The sequence below is a fragment of the Oncorhynchus nerka genome, linkage group LG5 (assembly GCF_034236695.1).
Source record: "Oncorhynchus nerka isolate Pitt River linkage group LG5, Oner_Uvic_2.0, whole genome shotgun sequence".
Classification (NCBI taxonomy): domain Eukaryota; kingdom Metazoa; phylum Chordata; class Actinopteri; order Salmoniformes; family Salmonidae; genus Oncorhynchus; species Oncorhynchus nerka.
In genome coordinates, this window is record NC_088400.1 from 48,121,362 (window position 1) to 48,147,214 (window position 25,853).

A 25,853-nucleotide genomic window follows, 5' to 3' on the forward strand; every position below is an offset into this window, starting at 1 on the left:
TCACTTTTAAGAAGGCACACCTGTTGATTTAAATGCATTCCAGGTGACTACCTCATGAAGCTGGTTGAGAGAATGACAAGAGTGCGCAATGCTGTCATCAAGGCAAAGGGTGGCTATTTGAAGAATCTCAAATTTATTTAACACTTTTTCGGTTACTACATTCCATATGTGTTATTTCATAGTTTTGATGTCTTCACTATTATTCTAAAATGTAGAAAATAGTAAAAAATAAAGAAAAACCTTGAAATGAGTAGGTGTTCTAAAACTTTTGACCGGTAGTGTACATACTTTAATTATCATTATCATACTTTTATTATTTCCTCTGCAATAATGCTGCAATTTTATCAATTGCTTTCAGTAGTAACACCCATTAACATGCTTAGTTTCGGAGGGGACCATCGCAAAGAGGACAAAACACAATAGATTCTTAAAATAAGATTTTTTAATATGACTTATTATCATAAAGATATATTTACACACTTTACAGAAATAGAAAATAAAAACACAAAGCTACGCGTGAAAGGAAAAAAAAAAAAAGTACTCCAAGAGCTAAAGCTTATATTTTATAAATTAGAAACCAAAAGTTCAAATATGTACACAGTATTTCAACCATTTCTGATACACTTGTTTTCTTCATTTATTTATTTAATTTTTGCCCAGTTCAACATCAAAACAGAGACAGGGACTGTACAGTTGGCCTGGTGAGTAATATGAGCACATACCTTCGACAGTAGTAAAGAAGTTCAGGTGTAATACATGTCTTTTTAACTTGTTTGCTTGTGACCTAGTAAGTAACACTGTTGCAATGGCATTTCAGCCTAAACACTCTGGAGCTCCCTCAACTACTCTGAATGGTATTGATGGTGGACCCAGTTTGCCATGTAGATGGAGAACATTGTCATAATCAATGGGAGGAGGGGCCTTCTCTATCCTGGGGTATGAAGGTCTCATTTGAGGCAGTGAGATAATGACAGATAATTTTCATCTCCCGCGGGAGATCAAATCTAGTTATCCTTTGGATTGTCCCGCCTGTGGAATTGTGCGACTGCATCGGGATTGAATCTTAGCCACTTGATCCTGCAAGATACCCCCACTCTGTGCGTGTGATGTATGACGGGTTTAGATGCATAAGGTAAAACCATGGAATGTATTGCATGCCGTTTTTCTTGGTGGACCGTGTTATGTTTAGAAAAGGGGTTTTACTGTAGCTTGTCAAGAGCTGAGAGAAAGTGACAGCGACATCAAAGATGAAAAACCTAGTGGTTTGGATTGACTCTTTGTGGGGACTGCCTACAGCTAGAGCGAGACAGTGACCCATGGCTAAGCTGCAGTTTTGATCACTAGCTTGCTAGCTGCTAGACTCCTTTCTCCACCAGTCATACACATGCGTCCCTCCACTGCCACTCCTACTCCATACACACTCCCAGCCAAGTGAACATTTCTAAAAGTGGAAAATGAGCTGAGCACAAACATGGTACGTTCTTCTCGGAACAAACAAACAAACCAGTGAAAACATGCTAACATGTGCATAGGAACATTACTCGGGCCTTGTGATGTCACAAATAAGAGGATTGAGAGGAAACAAGATGAGAGGATGGGAATCGTTTCTCTTGCGTGAGCTTTGCTGGAAAAGACCATTAAGGAAAATGTATTGGTTTCCCATTTCAGTTTGAGCCTGGGTGCGCTTGTCCTTCTACACCACAAGCTCCATGAACCTAAAATGGAGGCCTGTGGGGCATGTTTTATGGGAGAAGAATGCGTGAAGCTCTCACCTGTCTACGACATATTGCACTGCAGACAAAATGCTCTATTATTGTTTACGGCCACAAAACATACAGCTGTATTCCACACTGTATTTTTAAAAAAGTACGCGTTGGACAACCAGCTAGACAAGAATCAGACGACCAAAAATTGTCACAAAACACTGGAGAGCCATTTTATACCAAGGGTTTTCAGTTTTTCTTTTACCAGCAGCATAATGGAATTGCAAAAGTGCAGCCTGGCTTGCCCGTACAAAGTAGTCTTGGAGCAAAGCCAGGTGATTGATATTTGGCTTTGGAAGTTTGGATCCAACTGATAACCAACCAGGGTGGACTAGCAGTGATTTGGGGAGACCAAGACTCAAATTGTACTCTATACATAAACATTGGGTCTGCATTTGGAGGGGCGGCTCGGCTGGTGCAGATGGTGGGGATACATTCATGAAGAGCAGTGCGGATACAGACATTGCTCTGCTTCCTTTACAGTAGCTTCTCAGACCGGAAAATAGTGATTTTAAACCTATTATTTTGAGCCAATCCAGCCCAACTCTTGTGGTTAATGCCCATCCCCAGCTCCTATCTCCCTACTAGCTACCTCCCCTCATAATAATATGTGAGTAAAGACACTGAGAAAAAGCTGTCTTATTTAGAAGGAGCATTAATAAATGCTCTGTCTGAGAGGGTATGAAATAATCATGGTGTGACTGAAATGATGATTTCACAATGCCCTTAAGATTGAATACATTTTTAATCAAGGTGAGCTTGGCTGGGTGAGTTTCCACTGTGATTTGAGATGCTCTCTTATTAAGAGCGTCTCATGCTGGGAGGCAGAGGTGCCGGGAAACTGCTTTTCAATTCTAATCTCTGGGTGAGAAACAGTAATGGGGGAAAGATAACATATTGGAAATCTTGGTTGAAACCAAGCAGGTTAAAAAAAACAACCTTACAATTTCCTCTCTTGGCCACATGTAAAAAGAATTGTGGGGTGATTGGTAACAGTCTAGTAGTGAAAGCCATTCTTACTGTAGTTGAAACCAGATTTGGATTAAGAGACCAACCCGAAAAACAGATTTCCCCTATCCCTCCATATCTAATAGCAAACTGGATGCTGATTGGATGGCATCTGCTCTATGTCCCAATTGTAGCATGTTACATAAATCATCAGGGGGTTTAAGGTTGTAGAGGGGGGGGGGGTGTGGTTCCAATCTAAGCCAATTTGACAATAAGTTCAGCCTGTGAGTGGCCCCTGCCAGCCTATGGGGAGGCCCAACTGAGAGAAATGAGCCATGTGATTTGATGAACATCATGATCAAAGCCATGACCACCTGTGCTGTGGAAGCGCAAGCTAAAAAGGCAACTGTACCCAACAGAGGCGTAAAGAACCATAATGACATAGGCAAGGACTGAATCTGGATACATGGCTATAGTGGTGTTATACATAGGCAGGGAGAGTAAAGATACAGTATACGTCAATATGCTTATCATATATAAATGTTTGTGTTTCTTAAATAAATGTGCAAAATAGAGACTGCTCTGGCACAAGCTTCTATCACAGCACCCTGAGAAAAAAGAAATGAAACCAGAAACAAAAAATCTGAACCAAACAGTAATATATTCCAGTATGATGGAAAGGCGTAACACATTCCATCAATCAAAGATCTCGGTCAAAGGGTCGAAACAGCCTCACACTAAACAGTCAGAGAAGAGTAGCACTATTGGTAGGCTGAACATGGTGGTATATTTACTGAGCTGACAGCATGTCTGCTTGAAACGTGTTTTTGGTCTAATTTAACTGGACTCCTTGCTACCACTGCCTGTAAATGGGATTTTTCTTGTTGTCTAGAAATGTATCGTAATGCACATGTGTCAGTGTTATCGAGACTTCAAACAAGAGGTAATGTGTTTACCATTTCTCTCTTCCTTTCGTTCCTTCGTTCCTGGCAGCATTGTGGAGTAGTTTATTATTTGGCACTTCATTAAAAGGCAAGGGAGTCTGTCGTTCAGAGAGCAGACCAGACCCCCCCTGCCAGTTAACAGTCGTGTGGAGAAGCTACTGGGGGCTTCAGAGTGGCAAGGAGGCTGAGGATTGGGAATTGGGATCAGAGGACTCTTATCTCAGGTGGGACAACGTGTCTGTAACGTTGGGAAAATTGCTTAACCTCCCCGAGGTGTTAATGGGGTTAGTAACATGTAAAGAGCTTTGGATTAAAGAATCTTTCAGGTGAAGTAATTTTCATGATTGTTTTGACTACATATGCTGTTTCAAATGGTAAAATGGCATCCTCACTCGGGTCCAATTTTTGTTTACTTCACATCTTTTGCTGAAATTATCATGAAATAAAAAAGGAATCATTATCCTTTACCCTTTCTCTACTTTCTGAAAGGAAAACCTCGTATTGAGTTTTGCTGCAGACAGGTGAGAATGTCTTGAGTGAATTTGCTAACCTGGATTTAATGGATCTGCGAAACATGTTGTAGAATAAATGCAGTCAACTTGTGGAACTCTGCCACTGCCTTTCTTCACTCTCACCACCCGTTTTACTAGTAAAGCCAGAAGTAGTTAGACGGCAATGGAACTAATGGCTGTGGTCACCTTGGATCTGAGAGGACGGGAATACCACACCATGGAGAAGTGACTGACGCTTTAAGACTAAGACTGTTTGGAACCAGGCTCCCTGTCAACCACACATCATGCAAAGTGTGCAACACCGACGAGACCAGCTATGGCAGGGCTCTAGAAAGCAAATTATAGAAAACACTTGGGGGAGGAGACAGAGATAGGGAGCAAGGGAGTGAGAGAGAGAGAGCGAAATAGAATCTGATAGCTTGGGCTCAGTACCCCCCCCCTTTCCCTGCCCCCAATTCTTCTTAGAGCTGAGGGTGAGTGGCTTGGCCTGATTGTTTTGTGGACAGAGAAGAGTTGCTTGAAGAACCAGCAGGTGCTATGGGACATCACTCTTCAGGCTGGGCAAGCGTAGGCCCATCGTTGCAAGGACCCCCAAGGCAAAGGAAGAGCATAGAAATCAGAACTTGGGGGTGGGCGCTCGAAGCAGTGCCTGCAAAACAAAAACAGAGACGACAAAAGTGCCGTAAGTTCAGTGAAATTTTCATGAGCATTTATGTGAGTCATGCAGCCATTTTATTTCCCCCTTACAATAGAAAGCCCTCTAGGATTCAGTGTTGGTTGGTGTAATTTTCACAACATTAGTTCTTGAGTTAAATAATGCAATATTTGATTGGAAATAGTAATGTTGAATCAAATCTCCCTCAAACATAAAGATATAACCAGCTGATTAAAACAGAAATGGCAGTTTACTGTCTGAAGGGATAAAAACAAAAACAAATTAAAAAACCATTGTGGAAAAGAACACTAGTTGTTTCTATTGTACTATGCTTACGGCTAGGGATGCCGTCTGGGCCGGCAGCCTTGTGAGGGTTAACACGTTTTTAGTTACTCATGTTGGCTGCGGTGAAGGAGAGCCTGCAGGTTTTGGTAGCGGACCATGTTGTTGGCACTGTATTGTCCTCAAAGCGAGCAAAGAAGTTGTTTAGTTTGTCTGGGAGCAGGACATCTTTGTCCGCGACAGGGCTGGTTTTCTCTTTGTGGTCCGTGATTGACTGTAGACTCTGCCACATACCTCTCGTGTCCGAGCTGTTGAATTGCCCTGATTGAAATCAGTGGTTCGCGCTTTCAGTTTTGCACGAATGCTGCATTCAATCCACGGTTTCTGGTTGGGGAAGATTTTAATAGTTGCTGTGGGTACAACATCACCGATGCACTTGCTAATAAACTCGCTCACCGAATCAGCGTATACATCAATGTTATTGTCCGACGCTATGTGGAACATTTCCCAGTCCACATGATCAAAGAAATCTTGAAGCTTGGAATCAGATTGGTCGGACCAGCGCTGAACAGACCTGAGCACGGGCGTTTCCTGTTTTAGTTTCTGTCTATAGGCTGGGAGCAACAAAATGGAGTCGTGGTCAGATTTTCCGAAAGGAGGGCCGGGCAGGACTTTGTATGCTTCGCGGAAGTTAGAGTAACAATGGTCCAGGATTTTTTCAGCCCGGGTCACGCATTCGATATCCTGATCAAATTTAGGTTTTGTTTACCAGATTAACCTTGTTAAAATCCCCAGCTACAATGAATGCAGACTCAGGATATGTGGTTTCCAGTTTACATAGAGTCCAATGAAGTTCGTTCAGGGCCATCGATGTGTCTGCTTGGGGGGAGATATATACGGCTGTGATTATAATCGAAGAGAATTCTCTTGGTAGATAATGTTGTTGACATTTGATTGTAAGGAATTCTAGGTTAGGTGAGCAAAATTACTTGAGTTCCTGTATGTTGTTATGATCACACCACGTCTCGTTAATCATAAGGCATACCCACCCACCCTTCTTCTTACCAGAGAGATGTTTGTTTCTGTCGGTGCGATGCGTGAAGAAACCAGGTGGCTGTACCGACTCCTATAGCGTGTCTCGAGTGAGCCACGTTTCCATGACACAAAGAACGTTACAATCTCTGATGTCTTTCTGGAAGGCAACCCTTGCTCGGATTTTGTCTACCTTGTTCTCAAGAGACTGGATGTTGGCGAGTAGTAAACTAGGGAGCGGTGCGCGATGTGCCCGTTTACGGAGCCTGACCAGAAGACCGCATCTTCTGCCCCTCCTCCGGCGCCATTGTTTTGGGTCGCCGGCTGGGATCCGATCCATTGTCCTGGGTGGTGGACCAAACAGAGGATCTGCTTCGGGAAAGTCATATTCCTGGTCATAATGTTGGTAAGATGACGTTGCTCTTATACCCAATAGTTCCTCCCGGATGTATGTAATAAAACTTAAGATTCCCTGGGGTAACAATGTAAGAAATAATACATAAAAAAACTAAATACTGTATAGTTTCCTGAGAACGCGAAGCGAGGCAGCCATCTCTGGCGGCGCCGGATGTTATCCTCGATGTACACATCATGGACAAACTGAAATGGTCCTCCCACACAGGCAAGCGTGGTGAAGAAGGCGCGAAGAAGGTGGCTGAAGAAATTCGGCTTGTCACCAAAACCCTCACAAACTTTTACAGATGCAAAATTGAGAGCATCCTGTCGGGCTGTATCACCGTCTGGTACGGCAATTGCTCCGCCCACAACCGTAAGGCTCTCCAGAGGGTAATGAGGTCTGCACAACGCATCACTGGGGGCAAACTACCTGCTATCCAGGACACCTACACCACCCAATGTCACAGGAAGGCCAAAACGATCATGAAGGACAACAACCACCAGAGCCACTGCCTGTTCAGCCCGCTATCATCCAGAAGGCAAGGTCAGTACAGGTGCATCAAAGCTGGAACCGAGAGACTGAAAAACAGCTTCTATCTCAAGGCCATCAGACTGTTAAACAGCCATCACTAACATTGAGTGGCTGCTGCCAACATACTGACTCAATCTCTATCCACTTTAATAATAAAAAATTGGATGTAATAAATGTATCACTAGTCACTTTAAACTATGCCACTTTATATAATGTTTACATACCCTACACTACTCATCTCATATGTCTATACTGTACTCTATACCTTCTACTGCATCTTGCCTATGCCGTTCGGTCATCGCTCATCCATATATATTTTTATGTACATATTCTTATTCATTCCTTTACACTTGTGTGTATAAGGTAGTTGTTGTGAAATTGTTAGATTACTTGTTAGATATTACTGCATGGTCGGAACTAGAAGCACAAGCATTTCGCTACACTTGCATTAACATCTGCTAACCATGTGTATGTGACAAATAAAAATTGATTTGATTTGATGAGTTCCTGTCAATGGGACAATATTTTATCTTTCACTGGCCTTTTATGTTTTTAGATGGCTAGTGCTCTCGGTGAACTTTGTTGCTCGACAACCGGGTTCATTGATTGACGAGAGCCCAACCTTTTTTTCCAGATGGCATATTTCTGTGGTTGTGCAATGCCAGTGTTCTGATGTGAATCTTACTCACCCTCTGGGTCGTTGTTTGTGTCTGTACTCTATTGTTTATTTTCTCTGTGGTATGATCTCAGTATGGTCAGATTTTCTGAATGTATTAGAGAGTCCGTGTCAGGGGTGCAAAGTGCAGACTGACAAAGTGTAGCGAACTCTATTCTTTGGGCAGAAGAGTTATCATTTCTTGTTGCAAAAAGTTCAAGAGGTGTGGTTTTTTGTGAGGCAACGGCAATATTTTTCACTAAGTCTGACCGTCATCACAATCCACCACGGCAGGTGCCTGTTAGCGTGCTAGCTAGAAAAGGTATTTTGTGCTAGCCATATCCAAAGAGGTAAATTGAATGAGAACTTTTCAATAAATAAATAAAAACATTTCATCTTGATTGCTAACTAGCAATATTTACTCTGAATAAGCATATTTAACAAATCATTTTTTGGACAAAACGTCCGCAGACAGTCTCTATATTGTTGTGATAGAGAGCTAACTGTAGGACTCGTTTGCCCGATCTATGGAGACTCATTTACATTTACATTTAAGTCATTTAGCAGACGCTCTTATCCAGAGCGACTTAAGGAACCGTTGAAAACGTGCTTCTGTTGCAATCCCGTCGTCCAACATTTTTGTAATCCTGTAGCACCTCCTCAGCTCGGCGACTCAACAGCATCTCAAAGGGATGACCCGAGTCTTAGTCTCTTTTCGAATATTTCCGCACATTTCGTTTGTGTAACGTGCCTAAAAGTCAAGTTCCCCTCCCTCTTGCCTGAGGTTTCAGAATATAATGGATGAGCTGCCTTTGACAATGAAACGGAGGGAGGTGGAGGTTGTGTTTCTGGATCTGGTGTGGTTTAAGTAGAGTGATGGATATTGTCAAGTGAAGCACCTTCCCTACTCATAACGTACACTAATTAGGGACAATTATGACTTGGATAATTATTCTGGCATATTAAGAAATCTATTTTTTCTCCAACTCGTGCCTCCGTTGAACTCGGTCGAGCTTAGATCTTTCCTCCGGGGTGAAACAATGTGCTGCAACAGCTTTTTCTCAAGACATGCATCCTTCCATCAGAAAAAGAAAAGAAAGGAGGAGACATGAACAAAGACAGAGTGGTTTCAATGATGCCTGCCGGCTATATCCCTGCTGGTTATCAGGCCTCGTGAAGAGATCATTCCCAGACTGCACTCAGCTGGGGGAGAATGTTTTATATATTCTCTGGTTCAGTTGAACATGTTGATGAAAGAAGATTCTTCTTTATGAAGGGTTTTGATGGTTTTATCATGGAGTCAATGAAGCACAGTAGACAATGGCATCCTCCTATAAGGTCTCCTAACTTTCTCAACATTCCAACCAATGCAAACGAATGGCTTGATTGGCATGCTGGTCAGGTTGAGCTAACTGTAATGACTTGTTATGAGGATGCAGGTCTTTGCATTCGGAAACATAATGTTAACTTTCACTGCTATGCAGATGACACACAGCTGTACATTTCGATGAAACACGGTGAAGACCCAAAATTGCCCTCCCTGGAAGCCTGTGTTCCAGACTTAAGGAAGTGGATGGACAACTCGGACAAAACAGAGATGCTTGTTCTAGGTCCCAAGAAACAAAGAGATCTTCTGTTGAATCTGACAATTAATCTTGATGGTTGTACAGTCGTCTCAAATAAAACTGTAAAGGACCTTGGTGTTAATCTGGTCCCTAAACTCTCTTCTGAAGAACATATCAAGACTGTTTTAATGACAGCTTTTTTCCATCTACGTAACATTGCAAAAATCAGAAACTTTCTGTCCAAAAATGATGCAGAAAAATGTATCCATGCTTTTGTCACTTCTAGGTTAGACTACTGCAATGCTCTACTTTCCGGCTACCCGGATAAAGCACTCAATAAACTTCAGTTAGTGCTAAACAAGGCTGCTAGAATCTTGACTAGAACCAAAACATTTGATCATATTACTCCAGTGCTAGCCTCTTTACACTGGCTTCCTGTTAAGGCAAGGGCTAATTTCAAGGTTTTACTGCTAACCTACAATGCATTACATGGGCTTGCTACTACCTATCTTTCCGATTTGGTCCTGCCGTACATACCTACACGTAAGCTACGGTCACAAGACGCAGACCTCCTTACTGTCCCTAGTATTTCTAAGCAAACAGCTGGAGGCAGGGCTTTCTCCTATAGAGCTCCATTTTTATAGAATGGTCTGCCTACCCATGTGAGAGACGCAGACTCGGTCTCAACCTTTAAGTCTTTATTGAAGACTCATCTCTTCAGTAGGTCCTATGATTGAGTGTAGTCTGGCCCAGGAGTGAAGGTGAACTGAAAGGCACTGGAGCAACAAACCACTCTTGCTGTCTCTGCCTGGCCAGTTCCCCTCTCTCTACTGGGATTCTCTGCCTCTAACCCTATTACAGGGGTTGAGTCACAGGCTTACTGGTGCTCTTCCATGCCGTCCCTAGGAGGGGTGCGTCACTTGAATGGGTTGAGTCACTGACGTGATCTTCCTGTCCGGGTTGGCGCCCCCCCTTGGGTTGTGCCGTGGCGGAGATCTTTGTGGGCTATACTCGGCCTTGTCTCAGAATGGTAAGTTGGTGGTTGAAAATATCCTTCTAGTGGTGTGGTGGCTGTGCTTTGGCAAAGTGGGTGGGGTTATATCCTGCCTGTTTGGCCCTGTCCGGGGGTATCTTCGGATGGAGCCACGGTGTCTCCCGACCCCTCCGGTCTCAGCCTCCAGTATTTATGCTGCAGTAGTTTATGTGTCGGGGGGCTAGGGTCAGTTTGTTATATCTGGAGTATTTCTCCTGTCTTATCCGGTGTCCTGTGTGAATTTAAGTATGCGCTCTCTAATTCTCTCTCTCTCTTTCTCTCTTTTTCTCTCTTTCTATCTTTATTTTTTTCTCTCTCTCTCTCGGAGGACATGAGCCCTAGGACCATGCCTCAGGACTACCTGGCCTGATGACTCCTTGCTGTCCCCAGTCCACCTGGCCGTGCTGCTGCTCCAGTTTCAACTGTTCCGCCTGCGGCTATGGAACCCTGACCTGTTCACCGGACGTGCTTCCTGTCCCAGACCTGCTGTTTTCAACTCTCTAGAGACACCAGGAACAGTAGAGATACTCTGAATGATCGGCTATGAAAAGCCAACTGACATTTACTCCTGAGGTGCTGACCTGTTGCACCGCTGTGATTATTATTATTTGACCCTGCTGGTCATCTATGAACATTTGAACATCTTGACCATGTTCTGTTATCATCTCCACCCGGCACAGCCAGAAGAAGAATGGCCATCCCTAATAGCCTGGTTCCTCTCTAGGTTTCCTCCTAGGTTCTGGCCTTTCTAGGTTGTTTTTCCTAGCCACCATGTTTCTACACCTGCATTGCTTGCTGTTTGGGGTTTTAGGCTGGGTTTCTGTACAGCACTTTGTGACATCAGCTGATGTAAGAAGGGCTTTATAAATACATTTGATTGATTTGCAGGGAAAAAGCTCTAAATGAGGTGAACTATGAACATAACAAGGCAAGAGGAGCCAGAGAACATAGAAATCTTCGCCTTGTTGTGATTGAAGTGCTGTTAGCGGTGAAAGCATTGTGAGTCAGTGAGCCGTTCTCTTTTATAGAGCTCCACCAACTTCCTGAAGTTTCCCTCATTGTGAGGCCGCCATTCTGACACTGACAATAAGCCATTGATCGCGCAACGCTAAATTTTTTTGGGCTGCGCATAACATTGAACCTTTGAGGTCCTGTGTTGTCCCACGAGCACGTATCTCCTAGCTTGGGACTTGTTCCTTGCTTGCACCTTTGTGCCAAGTTCCCTTGGGCTTGGAGAGGAAAGTCTAAATAATTCTCTCTCCAAAAATGCTACAAAAAACAATAACAATCCTTAATTTTCCATAGATTGTAAAACCCATGTGGGGACAAAAGAAAGTGGAGCTTCTCACCTTCTAGGGCTTTTATCCACTTCCCTTTTAAACTGATTAAGCATGCCTTAAGGGGAATGACACATCTTCCTCATCCCAAGCAGCCTCGTTTATTACTGGGATTGATTTATGGCAGGCTGGTGTTGTGTGGCTGGCACCTCCTGCAGGGATGTTGTATCCTGCCAAGCTCCCCCTGTATCTCATGTGATCTGAGAGAGACATGTGAATGGGTCTTGGGTTCCTCAATTCATGGCAGTTCTTGCACATGCCTGGGCGAATGGCCCTCCATTCAAGACCATCATGGTAGAACATACACTACTGTTCAGAAGTTTGGGGTCACTTAGAAAAGTCCTTGTTTTTTAAAAGAAAAACACATTTTTTTGTCCATTAAAAGAACATCAAATTGATAGGAAATACAGTGTAGAAATTGTCAATGTTGTAAATGACTATTGTAGCTGGAAATGGCTGATTTTGAATGGAATATCTACATAGGTGTACAGTGGCCCATTATCAGCAATCATCACTCCTGTGTTCCAATGGCAAGTTGTGTTAGCTAATCCAAGTTTATCATTTTAAAAGGCTAATTGATCATTATAAATAGTTGAATATCTGGAACATCAGCATTTGTGGGTTTGGCAATTTCTCGCATGGAATAGCCTTCACTTCTCAGAACAGGAATAGACTGACAAGTTTGAGAAGAAAGTTCTTTGTTTCTGGCCATTTTGAGCCTGTAATTGAACCCACAAATGCTGATGCTCCAGATACTCAACTAGTCTAAATAAGGCAAGTTTTATTGATTATTTAATCAGCACAACAGTTTTCAGCTGTGCTAACATAATTGCAAAAGGGTTTTTTAATGATCAATTAGCCTTTTAAAATGCTAAACTTGGATTAGCTAACACAACTTGCCATTGGACCACAGGAGTGATGGTTGCTGATAATGGCCCATTGTACACCTATGTAGATATTCCATTCAAAATCAGCCATTTCCAGCTACAATAGTCATTAACAACATTAACAATTTCTACACTGTATTTCATTGGACCACAGGAGTGATGGTTGCTGATAATGGCCCATTGTACACCTATGTAGATATTCCATTCAAAATCAGCCATTTCCAGCTACAATAGTCATTTACAACATTAACAATTTCTACACTGTATTTCTGATACATTATATGTTATTTCAATGGACATAAGATGTGCTTTTCTTTCAAAAACAAGGACATTTCTAAGTGACCCCAAACTTTTGAACAGTAGTGTACCTTCACCAGTGCTATCGGTCAACAAGAGCACACTGAGGCTTTAGAATTACAGCTCTGATTACGTATATTATTAACCAAGGGCACTGATTGTCTGCTCAGATGCTAGCTGTGGTGCTGTGTGATTTTCGTGAGTGCTATTTTCCCCGTAAAACCTGCTTGGAGTTAATTGAATGACACAGGGTATGTTTTTGTAACAGCGTTGAAAAGTGTGTGCAGACAGTGCCGGTAGAAGGTGAAAAGACAATATTTTCACACATTTTGGGACGAAAGACGTTTCACACAAAGTCTTGTTTTTATTGACGGAAAGTAAAATATTCTTTCACGTGAAAGATACACTACGGTGGCACTGCTACGAACTCAACCCCGCTAAGTATTATCTTTGGTGAAATATTTTAATTGACATTATCAGATTGAAGGAAAACGTTTGTTCCTCTAGAGTTGACTCACCCAGATTATGTTTCTGAGGATAATCGACCTCCCTCAAAAAGCAGTATATTAGCTTTCACTGTGTAAACAACACTTCTGGAGTAAGATGAATACATTAAACCAGTAGGCTTTGCCTGTGCCAACAATAACGTCCCTGTGTTGTGATTGAGTTGAGAGGGGAGGACGTGATAGCCATTTACAGATGTCCTTTTCTTCCTGTTACAGTTTGACTTTTCCACACACTGACTAAACATGCTGAGTGATACATCCAAGAGAGGGATCAGTCACAAAGGCCTGGATCTCACACTAGACCTCCGTTTTCATCATCAGCCCTGATGACCAGATAAAGGGTAAGATACTCTCTTGAAAGGGAATGAACTTTGGCAACATCGAAATGTGTGGTGCGGTATGGAACTCACCTTGCTCTAGAATGGCATGGGCCCCTTGTGGGAGAGACGGGGTCGTGGGCGTCTCCTCTTCCAGCCGGCCGGTCTGTGGCTCTGGCCACCCCTGCCGGGGTTCTGCTGGACCAGCCTTCTCACGGCGCCCGCCTCTTCTAGTGCTGTGCCATGCTCCGTGGAGGCCATGATGGGACCTGTAGAATGACAATAATCTCTTGTTAGCACCCCAAAATGGCCACCACTACACACATGTACTTTATCAATGAGTTTTTCTACTTCTGTAGGACCAGAGGTGATGCATGTTAGCACCCTAAAATGGCCTCCCTGTGCACATGTACTATATGTAGCCTATCAATGAGTTTCGCTACTTCTATCCTCAGCTAGATTGATCCTCATTTTGATTGTGAAGTCCGTGATCTCACTCTCAGTCATGTGTACATAAGACACAAATATGGATAAGAGCTATGGAGGATGAGCCAATCGAAGATATATGTAAAGATAGCATGTGTGTGGGCCTCTCTTAGCCCACCCATGCATTGAAGTTCATCAAGTCAATGTGGTGGAACCAAAACACAGCAGATGTAGCTCGACCTCGGTGAGAAACTCAAACCGTAGTGTCTCATGTCCCTTGTGACTCACTTCAAGATTACAGATGTCTCACACACCAGGTTTGGTGAAGGTACATACCACAGCACCCTGTGTTTGACCCAAGATTAGGGATAGGCTAAATAGTAGTATGTGTCCCACAGTGTGTGTGTGTGTGTGTGTGCGTGCGTGCGTGTGTGTGTGTGTGTGTGTGTGTGTGTGTGTGTGTGTGTCAGAGAGTGAACCCAGATGTTTCTAGTCATTTCTCAATAAGTGTGGCTTGATCTTTTAAGCCTCTTCTCCAAATGGTTTGATCCACTTCAGTGTCTCCGTAACCTCTTCGACCTTTTTGCAAACTCAAAGACGTTCTTGAGAGAGTACAGACTTCCAAGTTTTTTGTTTGTTGAGTATCTTGATACCATTATATGATATTTAATGTGGGTGATCTTTCACACAATTCATCCCCATTCATTGCTTTAGTCACATAAAATGTCAGTACTTAGTTTAGTTGGAATTTTTGTCTGAACTTGTCAAAAAGATTGAATGTCTCACAATGGAAAATTCTAGTAAGGCTTTGTTACATTTTTTTTTTTAAATTATAGTAACTAAAAGATGAATGAAATCAACTCTTGTATGGAATTAATTTACAATTTGCTAACCTAATTAACTGAACAAGTTGACAACCTCGTAAAACATGATGTCATCCATCAATCACAACCCTTCCTAGCTAGCGTATAATGTTCTTGGAGCTTGGTGAAAGCGTGGTTCTCCTATGTGTTATATTGCACACAACCTTCCCCACAATTGGAAATGGTGTAGGATAGTTGCTTGACTTTGGAACATTCTCAGCACATTTAAGGAACTTGACAAGTAAATGTTATTTTCTTAGTATTTCATGACTTTTAACATAACTTTTCCTAAAAGTTCAAACATGGTTACATTTAATCACAACTGTGGTAATGTTCTAGGAACGTTCTCCAACTGGTTGGACATTGGGAATTTTCTCAAATAGTTCAGAGAATGTTCAGAAACAACATTCTTCTGTGGGAATTTCAGTACTTGAGGATAACATTGCCTACACAGGTTTCCTCGTGGTTCTATTTAAAGTCATGTTCATAAATTGTTCCGAGAACGTTAAGAAACCTTTCCATAAAAAAACACAAGAAAACTTTTGTAACGTTCTAAGAATGCTATTTAAAAACCTACATTCCGTTCTCAGAATGTGAAAAAAACGTTCTATAAAAACCACTAGAAAACTTTAGTAACATTCAGAGAACGTTCTAGAACTGTTATTTGAAAACATATACATTCCGTTCTTAGCATTAACAAAACTGTCTGTCCTCTATCTTGTTAAGTGTGTTCAACTGTGTTGGCCACACCCACTGATTGGCCACAACTGATCTTAACTCAACACTGAAGTTGGAGACATACTGTATCTCCCTCACTAACTTTAAGCGTCAGCTGTCAGAGCAGCTTACCGATCACTACAGCTGTACACAGCCCATCCAACTACCTCATCCCCATATTTGTTTTAGTTTTTCTTCTCTTTTGCACACCAGTATTTCTACTTGCACATCCTCATCTGCACATATATCACTCCAGTGTTAATTGCTAAATTGTAATTACTTCCCCACTATTGGCCTATTTATTGCCTTTCCTCCTTACTTCATTTGCACACACTGTATATAGATCTTTCTATTGTGTTATTGACTGTACGCTTGTTTATTCCATGTGTAACTCTGTGTTGTTGTTTGTGTTGCACTGCTTTGCTTTATCTTGGCCAGGTCGCAGTTGTAAATGAGAACTTGCTCTCAACTGGCCCATCTGGTTAAATAAAGGTTAAATTAAAACAATAATAACAATTTGTAGGAATTGGTCTATATGGATACAAGACTGAATCCAAACATTACATTTTTTATTTTATGTGCATTTTACATTTCCTGTGTGAAAATACTCTGGATACATTCAGTAACATAAAAATATTCTTAAAAATGTGGGGTAGGTGCAAACATGAGACACAACAAAATGACAATGATTTGAGTTAGAGGTCAAACTGGTGTCTCCAAGTGTAATTTCAATGCACTTTTATGACTCAAAGAAGAGTCTTCGACTATAAAGTGTGTTTTTGAGCTCTCCTAGCTGTGCCGTTGAGGAACTAGAGCAATCACTGCATCCCCACCATCACACACTTACTGTTGTTGGTTACACAATACAAAAACGGTCCATTATGAATTGCAATCTGGGTTAGGTGGGGCTCATTTGACAGCTTGTTCTATTGCCAACATGACTAGCTAAGTTATAAAATATGATCTTACAGTGTTAGGCTTCACAAGGCAATTCAGAGAAGCAGATGGTCATTTCGGTGGGCAAAGAAAGGAGTCATGAGTGCATTCAGATTCGTGGTTCACAGCAGATTTTCTCCACAATACAACAAACATAGGCTCATTCTGTTTAGAATTACCCAGGGTATAATGCCATGTCATCTTGTAACTGTACATCAAACCTAGTGATCATAAACGTTGACACGGTATATTACATTGACTGAGATATGGAAGTTTGAAGTGCTCATTTTGGCTTGTGTTTGGCTTGCTTTCAAAATACATTCAGTCCTCTTAATTTACAGCATTTCCCTCAGTCGGACAAAAATATTTGAAAAAGTTGCCAAATTAGTGGGAGGGATGGGGGCATGTTCAGAATGGCTGTCAGTCAAAACCCACACAGAGCTGTGAAGCGGAGAACCTGAGCTCTGACGCCATGTATAGCATGTTACCGTACAGCCATTGCGTTTCAGTTTAGGCACTTGTCAGTGTTCAAATCTGCCAATTTCAACCCGTATACAGGTACGAGTGTAATGGGTTAATGAGTGCTTGTTTCCTTTGAAACGTGGTCTGTTTGAATATACAAAAATGAACAGCTTCGGATGGCACAGTCGATAGAGAACAATGTCAATGATGCCGTGTCACAATAAAAGAAATGCACGTGTTTGCATGATTAACGCATAAGGAAATTCATTTCCATGTGTCCCATCTGTGCTTGGAGTTCAAAAAGTAAACCCAAAATAACCTAACAGTTATTATGAAAAGTCTTATTGAAACATTCAGTGAACGTTTTAAGGAACTTATTCAAACACCTCCAAATCACCTATCATCTACGTTCTCAGAGCGGTAATAAAACCTCCCAGGGAAAAACCTTGAGGAGTAAAACCTTTTTAGGACCTCCTCTGCAACCTAATGAACGTAACCCCAGAACAGTTCAAAATGTTCACTTCTGTTTTCAGAACATTTTCAAATCTTTCTGTTTGACCCGGTCAAGAAACATCTGGCTTCATTCCCACAACCAATGTGAAACCAAAAACATAGTATGTTCCCAAAACATCCAAGGAACCAAATGTGCTAGCTGGGTTATTTCCGACCCAGTGAATATTTTTGCATTTGAAATCTAAGCTATACTTCATCGATCAGAATTCGTCACACATTTCCGTTCTCAACCTCACGTCCATCCGAAACCAAAGATGCGTGTGCGTTCCTAAAAGAGGCATCTTTTGTTGAGAGACACATAAATACCTTTCCTGAGAAAATAAACAACAATTCCCATTAGGGTTTTCCTGTCAAAAACCAAAGTGACATCACTCACATGGTGTCATGACATTCCAGGCTCCTCCCATAGGAGAGACTGGCACCATTTTTAGAATTCTCCTGGGAAGAAACTTCCTTAGGTGTTATGTCTTCTCCTAGACTGGACAATCATCCACATCCCCCCGGACAGGTGGGAAAAGGAGCAGAGATACTTAAGGGCCGCAATAGAGAAGTTGTCAAAGCCATGATTACGTTTAGCCTCTAGTGATTCTCCCCATTGACTAGGTTTATGGAAAGTGTCTGGAGACCATTACTGTCTCCCCATGTCTGCTTCCTGTATCCAGCACATCAAAACACACCTGGAGAAACGGAGGCTGACGAATGAACTAGCAAGGGCTGTCAGTGGGGTGGTGGATGGTGGATCCTCATCTTCTGTTAAGGAGCTTTCAGGCCAGAGTTGAATTAACATCTCTCCGCTGCACACATGCAGACCCCTTCTCCAGCTGACAAGGTAAACACATTTGAATGGGGAACTTTTGCCTGAATTGAATTCATCATCCACCTGCCATTCCAGTGAATGCAGACGTATCAGCACACATATCATGTACAGTGGTTGAACCCCCAACATATTTTGACACTTGATATTCATTGATCATGTTCTAAACAGTTTAGAATAGCATTAGAATCAGGAAATAGAGACAGCGCCACGATTTGAAGGGTTTTACACAATGGTGAATAACCGTTATTGTACCAGAAGGCAAATGTCATTTTTAAAAATGTTTTCGATGTATATCCCCATGAAATGCCAGACATCTCAAGTTTCATTTCCTGGGCTAATCGTCTTCTGGGCACATATAACGTATTTGCAGGAAACAGTGGGCTAATTCATTTGCACCGGGGAAAAGGCTCTGTTGCATATTTCAGCATCTAAAGCAGCATCCCCCCCACTACGGCTGATGTATGAAGGCTGTGCTGCTGGAACTGGCACTTTGACATATGCGCACACACACACGCACACACACACGCACACGCACACACACACACACACACACACACACACACACACACACACACACACACACACACACACACACACACACACACACACACACACACACACACACACACACACACACACACACACACACACACACACACACACACACACACACACACACACACACACACACACACACACACACAGTAATTACACCCGGGCCGGCTGTGCTGAACACAACTCATCACCCGCTTCCCTCTCCTCTCTGGGTCGCTCAGTCTGTCATAACCCGGATCTGTAATGAGACAATTTAGATGTTTCCTGCCACGGCGAGCTGTCAGCCGCTGCTCAACTCTGGGCTCTGACGGGAGCACATCTCCTGACAGATCTCAGCCCTACCGCCCGTCTGGCCACAGGAAAGAAAGGTGTAATGAAAGCTGCTAAAAATAAGCCAGGACCCAGTGATAAGACTGGCAGTTATGGATGGACTCTACCCACCAGGAGAGAAGGTATCAAGCTGGGCCAGTTCCAGGCATGTATCTTTAGCCATATCTGGATAGAATGGATGAGAAGGCAGCCATCCAAATGACATAATACCTTGTAAATGAGGCCCAACTCAAAGCAATCATTTGTTAATGCACATTTCATCTCCATAAACAAAAACCACTATACTATCGTATTGCTGTGAAAATGGATCCAGCACATGTAGCATCCCATTTGATATTTTCCCACTGTGGGATTCCCACAAACATGACCAGCGGGTAAGGAAGCAATATGTCAGAGGTTAGATATTTCTCGCGATTACCACCCCTCCTTATCTCAACATCTGACCCCAGAGCCCAGGCCCTCATCACAACCAAACTCAGGCATTTCTTCCCCTTCTGGTAATTCCCTAAGTAAACTCGAATTAATAGGGAATTTCTGGAATGCCGGAAATATTGCAGCTACCGCTGCTGCCTCTCCAGACCTGTCTGAGAGGGAAGTGGTGAGAGAGAGAGAGAGGGAGAAAGAGAGCGAGAGGAAAACTGAGAGAAGCAGAGCTGTGTCACAAGCTGGCCTGCGTCCAGGCTTTAATGATACATCACCAGTCGGCTGCTATCTAATTCCCCTTCCTTTGTTTCACCACACTATTCAGGTGCCATCCATTACGTTGCCTTTTTCACTTTCTCAATCTCATTTCAGAACCGGCCGATACACAGCGTTTCTGACAGCCCTTCCCTGTCAATGCCCCTGCATCCCCTTCAACCGGGCCGAGTTGTAGATCTCCCAGTGCTTGTCGTTCTGTCGGAGAGAGAGGGAGAAATGGATGCCTGCTGTCTGGTGCCAAGTCTAGCGATCGATAGCCGCATGGGAAAATTGGATATCACATTGCTGAGACGTGGCACGCCGATGGAGGAAGCGCACAGGGGATGGAGAATGAGGAGCACTGTTTCTTTTGTAGAGAAAAGCTGATTGTGTAGGATGCCAAGAGGCCCACATAACATATCTCTGGACTTGTACAATTACCAATGGCTTTAGACTTAACTCTGTCGCCAGGAAATATGAGATTTGTTCTCTTTCCAGGTCCATGAGTAAACCAGCAACAGGTGAGAAGGCTGAACTGGTTATTTATGGATGGGATACAGAATCAACAAGGCTCCTCAAGCGTGTCGCACTGAAATTGAATCCTTGCAGTGTTTCATTTTCTGTGCGTAAAAGCGAATGAATACATCGTTTCAACTAATCTCATCTGATTCTTAACTGGACTAGTCTTTGCTCATTGCTCAGCTAAACTGATTATGAATCAGTGCACCGTCTCATCGATGATCTTTCACGGTTCACAGAGCGATTGAAAAACAATCCCTCTTGCTCTGTTTTCTCTCTTTCTTCATCTGTCCCTCCATCCCTCCTTCCTCCTGATCCTCCACACCCTACATCTTGCTCTCTCCGCTCCATCCTTCCATGGAAGCAGAGGATGAGGCAGCCTGAGAGGCCCTAGATGTGTAAACAAGCAGCTGCCATAGAGTGGAAACGAGAGCATCGGACTGGAACCGGGCTCTGCTCTGCAGTAACCATGGCGAGAGATGAGGGTGGAGGACATGAGAGAACAGGCGAGAAGAGAGTGGAAGAAAGAGGAGAGGAGAACAGAAGAGATGAGAAGGGGAGGGACCAGAAGGTGGAGGAGAGAACAGGAAAGAACAGAAAAGAAGAGAACCAGCAGTCTCTCTTGGTAAAACACTGGCTCCAGTGCCTAGCCCAGTGCCTCGCCGCTTGATGCCACATCTACCATGGGGCGTCGTCTGGCTCATGTATGATGCTGACAACGGCTAAGTGCCTCATGTCACAGGTGACGGGGACGTGATAATGAGCTCCATTGATTCAGACAGAGATGCATTTTCTGTTCAAAACCCACTGAGCCAGAGGACCATGGATCAGTGCAGCCTACAGTACAGCATGTCCCTTTTCCGTGGAAGTAATAACCCCCGCAGAAAAGACACTCTGCTTCATGGTAGTCCACTTAGCCGAGGGAAGAGCCATCTTCGGTGAATGGTACGATGGCACTTTATTATGTGTATGTCATACCATTAACACCATCTGCAGCATTTTAGACACACCATTGCATACACATAGTCTGTAGCTGTACATACAGAACACTGAGACAGTTTGCTTTGCATCTAATTCCGTGCATTTGCCTGGGGGATCCTTATGGGGAACACTGCTAGGGATGTGTTTGCGTGAGAGTAAGAATAAATACCCTAGTGAGTGTAGCTATGGTTATTAGTGTGACGTACGATAAGAGGAGCGAGCCCACACTGTCTCCATCACATGCTTCCTTCATTCACTAAAATAAGGCACGGACGTGTAGCCAGTGTGTTTAGTACTCCCGCAGACACACTAACCCACAGACCCAGACACACACAGACACACCCCACACCCTCCAGTGGTATATGAGGGGGATCAAGAATGTTTAGGCACAAATGAGACACGTTAATCAGGCAAGTGCATGCAGTACAAGCCAACCCATTTTCCTAGCTTCGCTCTTTTGGCCCTAGCATGAGCAGAGCTTCTGCGGATGCTGCTGAAGTATGGTGGTGGATTTTCTAGCCGTCTGCTAGTCGAGCTTTCGCCTTTGCATCTACCACTACCTCAGATGTGGAAACGCAGTGGAAGGAGCAGACACCCCTGCCCTGTTCAGCATTCAGAACCCCCATTTGGAAATGTTCTGCCCGTTGAAGCCGGAGTCTGTCAGTGTGCTGCTAATCGCATGCCTACCAGTAACTCTGGGCCTTGGCAGAAACTGGTGCCATTCCCTAGCGGACTTTCAGACCCACGTTACCATGGCAGCCACTGTGAAAGGCACTCGGGGAGCAAAAAGAATGACATTGTCAGTTGAAATGGATCAGGTTTCCCAGTTTACAAATTTCAGCGTATAATTAACCTGACTGGGCAGCTTATTTTGTTCAACCCTTTCCCCTGGGCGAGAGGGGCTTGGGCCCTGTATGTGTGTGTGTCAGCCTTTTGCTTTCATGGCGAGCGGTGTGTTCCACTGTTCCCTGTTTGATATGTAGCATTGTGGTGCTCGTCTGTGATAATAATGGGTTTGTGGGGGTGAAATGAAGGCTGGCTTTGTCCCTAACCACTCCCCAGAGGAAACGAAAGTGCATTAAATGTAGGGTCCGCTGCACGTTCCCAGCTCTAACTTAACCCCCGTTATAAACTCTGCTAACTGTCACTCACTGTAGTTGAGGGCTCAGAATTTCTTTCTTTTAAACAAATTTCGCAGACCGCTCTGTTTCAGCGGATGTCCCTTTGTGCCCCACCTTACCCCCTCGGTCGGCTGCGAGGTTGCAGCCCTTTGAGTGAACCGCACATGCTCCCAAATGAGCGAGAGTGCTTCGTGATGAAGTGTGAGACGGGGCAGCCTGCTCTGGTAGCTATGGTCAAAGCTCTGCGTGTTCAAAGGGCCTCGGGCGGCGCCAGCGATGCTGAAGGCACCAACTACTGAGGCAACGGAGTCCACCACTGGACCTCCTGGCTGCTTTCATTCATCCACCATCCAACTCAGTGGATTGGTGTGAGTCTATGGCGAGGAGTTTACGGCATTTTAGGGCCTTTTAAATACAAGGCAAAATCGGAGAGCCGATCACGCATATAGCATTTGAAGATGGATTTCTCCCTGAACTCGGTAGCAGCCTGCTGTCTGAGAGAGGATTTAACACCCCGAGTAGGAGGCTGGAGGTAGCAGTAGGCGAATGGCGATTTAGACCTGGATATTCCAGTAAGCAGTAGCGGGTCGAGGCCCAGCACGTCGGTCGGTATGTAGACTGATCAGCGAGGAGGTGAGGTGGGTGTAGCTTTAATCTCCAGAAACAGCAAGGCAAGGGCAGAGGGATCCTCCAACCGCCCGTTTCCATGGGCACGCTAATCAAATGTGAAGCACCAGCTCTCGCCCCTTCCCTCTCTTGTGTCATCACTGCTCCCCTGCTGTGAACTGACGTGCCCTCTCCCATGTTATAGGGGAGGTGTGTGTGTGTGTGTGTGTGTGTATGTGAGACGCCAAAGGTTCACTGCAGTTCTGCTACTTTAGGGATCAGTGCCTCTCCATTAGGGTAGGATTTAAAGGAACATAGCATCAACATTGCATGAGGCTGTTTCTCAGCTAATGAGGGCATTTTGACGTCGGACATGGTTAGGTAAAACAGCAAACGCACACATAGGTGAACAGCCTAGTCAGCTACTCTTACCCGACTGGCAGACATCCTAGTAGTAGCAGGATTTATGCCACCTGCATTTATAACAAAATTACTGTGAACGTTCGAGTCAAGGGGTAAGGCTTTTCTAAAAGGGTTTTATATACAAACTGTGGTATACATACCTGTCCCTTGGGTCAATTAAAACTTCAACATATAAGCTTCTTACGGCGTTTTGTTGACAAACGCACTGCACATGCTAACCTGTGCGTGTTTGTCCTGAAGCATTTTTTATTTAGTTATCCAGTTAAGAACAAATTCTTATTTTCAATGACGGCCTAGGAACAGTGGGTTAACTACCTGTTCAGGGGCAGAACTACAGATTTATACCTTGTCAGCTCGGGGGTTTGAACTTGCAACCTTCCAGTTACTAGTCCAACGCGCTAACCACTAGGCTACCCTGCCGCCCCGTTGAGCTGTTGAGATGTTCCGCCGCTACTTGACTAAACGTTCTGCCTGATCGAGACATACGGTTATGTATCCCACTTCTTGTTTTCCTCTTTCACAAACATCTGTTCATGGTCAGGGGCCAGCAAAGAAAGGAGGGAACCGTTCTCTCTCCTCATCAGTAAATGAGATCGAGAAAGAGGCACTGTGGGAGGTCCAGCCCTACTCCAAATATGGCCATTAGGAAACATATTGAGAGATTCCACCCATCCATCAGTCACAGGCTGGTTGACCCACGATGGAGCTCTCTCTCTCTCTCTCTCTCTCTCTCTCTCTCTCTCTCTCTCTCTCTCTTCTGCATGCGTGAAATAGTCAAATACCATTAGTAAACAAACTACGCACAATGGCAACTTCCTCCCGCCGTGAATAATGTATTGTTTCATAAATGAATGATTCCCTGCGTAGCCCACTTGGGTATAGGAAGGAAAAGTGATCTGATAGATTCTAGTTCCATGCGTTTCATTTAAATCGGGAGGGGTGGGGAGAGAAAGGAGGTACACCTCCACCACCTTGACTTAGTATGCGTGTCTTTGAGAGAATAAAGAGGCATAGCCGAAATAAGGATATCCTGTGTGGCCTAGGGCCTGGGAGGTAAGACTAAACCCGGTGGGGGCACTGGTAAGTGTTCCCAAAATCTGCAAAGCCCCCTTTGCACGGCCCCATCGTCCCCAATGCATGATCCACGACTTCGGAATTTGCATGAATCTCCCCAGTCCTCCTTATCAATAACAGTCCCTAACCAGTGCCAGCTGTGTCTTGCCCTGGACCAGGTAAACGGACTGTGTCCATATTGAGTGTGCTGGATGTGGTTTTTAGCATTAATAGGGAAACAAAGTTGCCTTTGGTTATATTTTCATTCCACTGTCTTTCTGTTTCACCTCATTCTAAAGTGATGTCCAGCTGCTCCTGTGTTTTCCAAGCATTGAATTATGGATATCTGTCATGAAAGAACGAGATGAAACTAAACAGTGTTTGGCCACAAGAAATGATGGGAAATGATACCTGTGACCACCACTGTTCAAGAGTAATATTTTCCCCTTCCATGTTTTGCGTAAATTGACCGCGTAGGTAATTAAAGCTCCATTCATTCATTCCAACGGCTCTAGAATATTTATTCAGTGGTTTTTGGTGTGCTGTTAATAAAAATGTCCACTCCGATCGTATCCCAATTGACACCCACTTTAAATGTAACACTTAATGTTTGAACAGGGAGTCATAAATCACGTTAATATTGAGCCCCTGGTGGAACTAGCGCAGCTTTTTGAAAAATATCTGGCTTTGATTAAGCTATTGGGTGCGAGAATGGGAGTAACCTGGGCCTGGGGATAGGGATCTGGTGGTGCTTAGAAGAGGCCTGGCTAGCATGGTGGGTAACCCCAACCATCTGCCCCAGGGCAGCATTCTCATAGCTCTCATATGAGGGAGACAGACTAAGGCCCGACTCCGGAACAGCTAGGACCACATAATGGATTCAGGGTCAGGCAGAGGCAGAGAGCGTTTCAAGACTAATTGTTTTACTACCGTTGCATGCCACCTTTTATTGCTCTTGTTCGTCCACCTGCAACAATTTGGGAAGGCAAGTGAGACCACCAGCTGTGAAGTTTTTAGAGGCTTTTTAATATTTCAGTGTCGTGCATGGCGCTCCCCTCGACACTGAAAGCTTAAACGACCCTTGTGCTCCAAGATGGCCGCTCTCTCTCTCTGTCTTCCCTTTCTTTTTTTCCTTCTATTTTCCGCTCCCTGTGTCTTTCTCCTAATGCATAGGCCTACACCTCTGGCCGAA

The 25,853-nt window shown here is 43.8% G+C and overlaps 1 protein-coding gene across 1 annotated transcript in view; it reads right to left on the reverse strand.

Moving 5' to 3' along the window:
• Nucleotides 1-422: 422 nt before the first annotated feature.
• The window catches only part of apln (apelin), a 29,909-nt gene continuing 4,478 nt past the window's right edge, over nucleotides 423-25,853 (reverse strand). The window contains exons 2-3 of the mRNA XM_029660098.2: nucleotides 13,755-13,930; nucleotides 423-4,816 (exon numbers count right to left, since the gene is read on the reverse strand). Of these exons, the coding sequence (XP_029515958.1) occupies nucleotides 13,761-13,930 (170 nt within the window). The 3' untranslated portion in view covers nucleotides 423-4,816; nucleotides 13,755-13,760. The remainder of the gene's footprint in view (nucleotides 4,817-13,754; nucleotides 13,931-25,853) is intronic.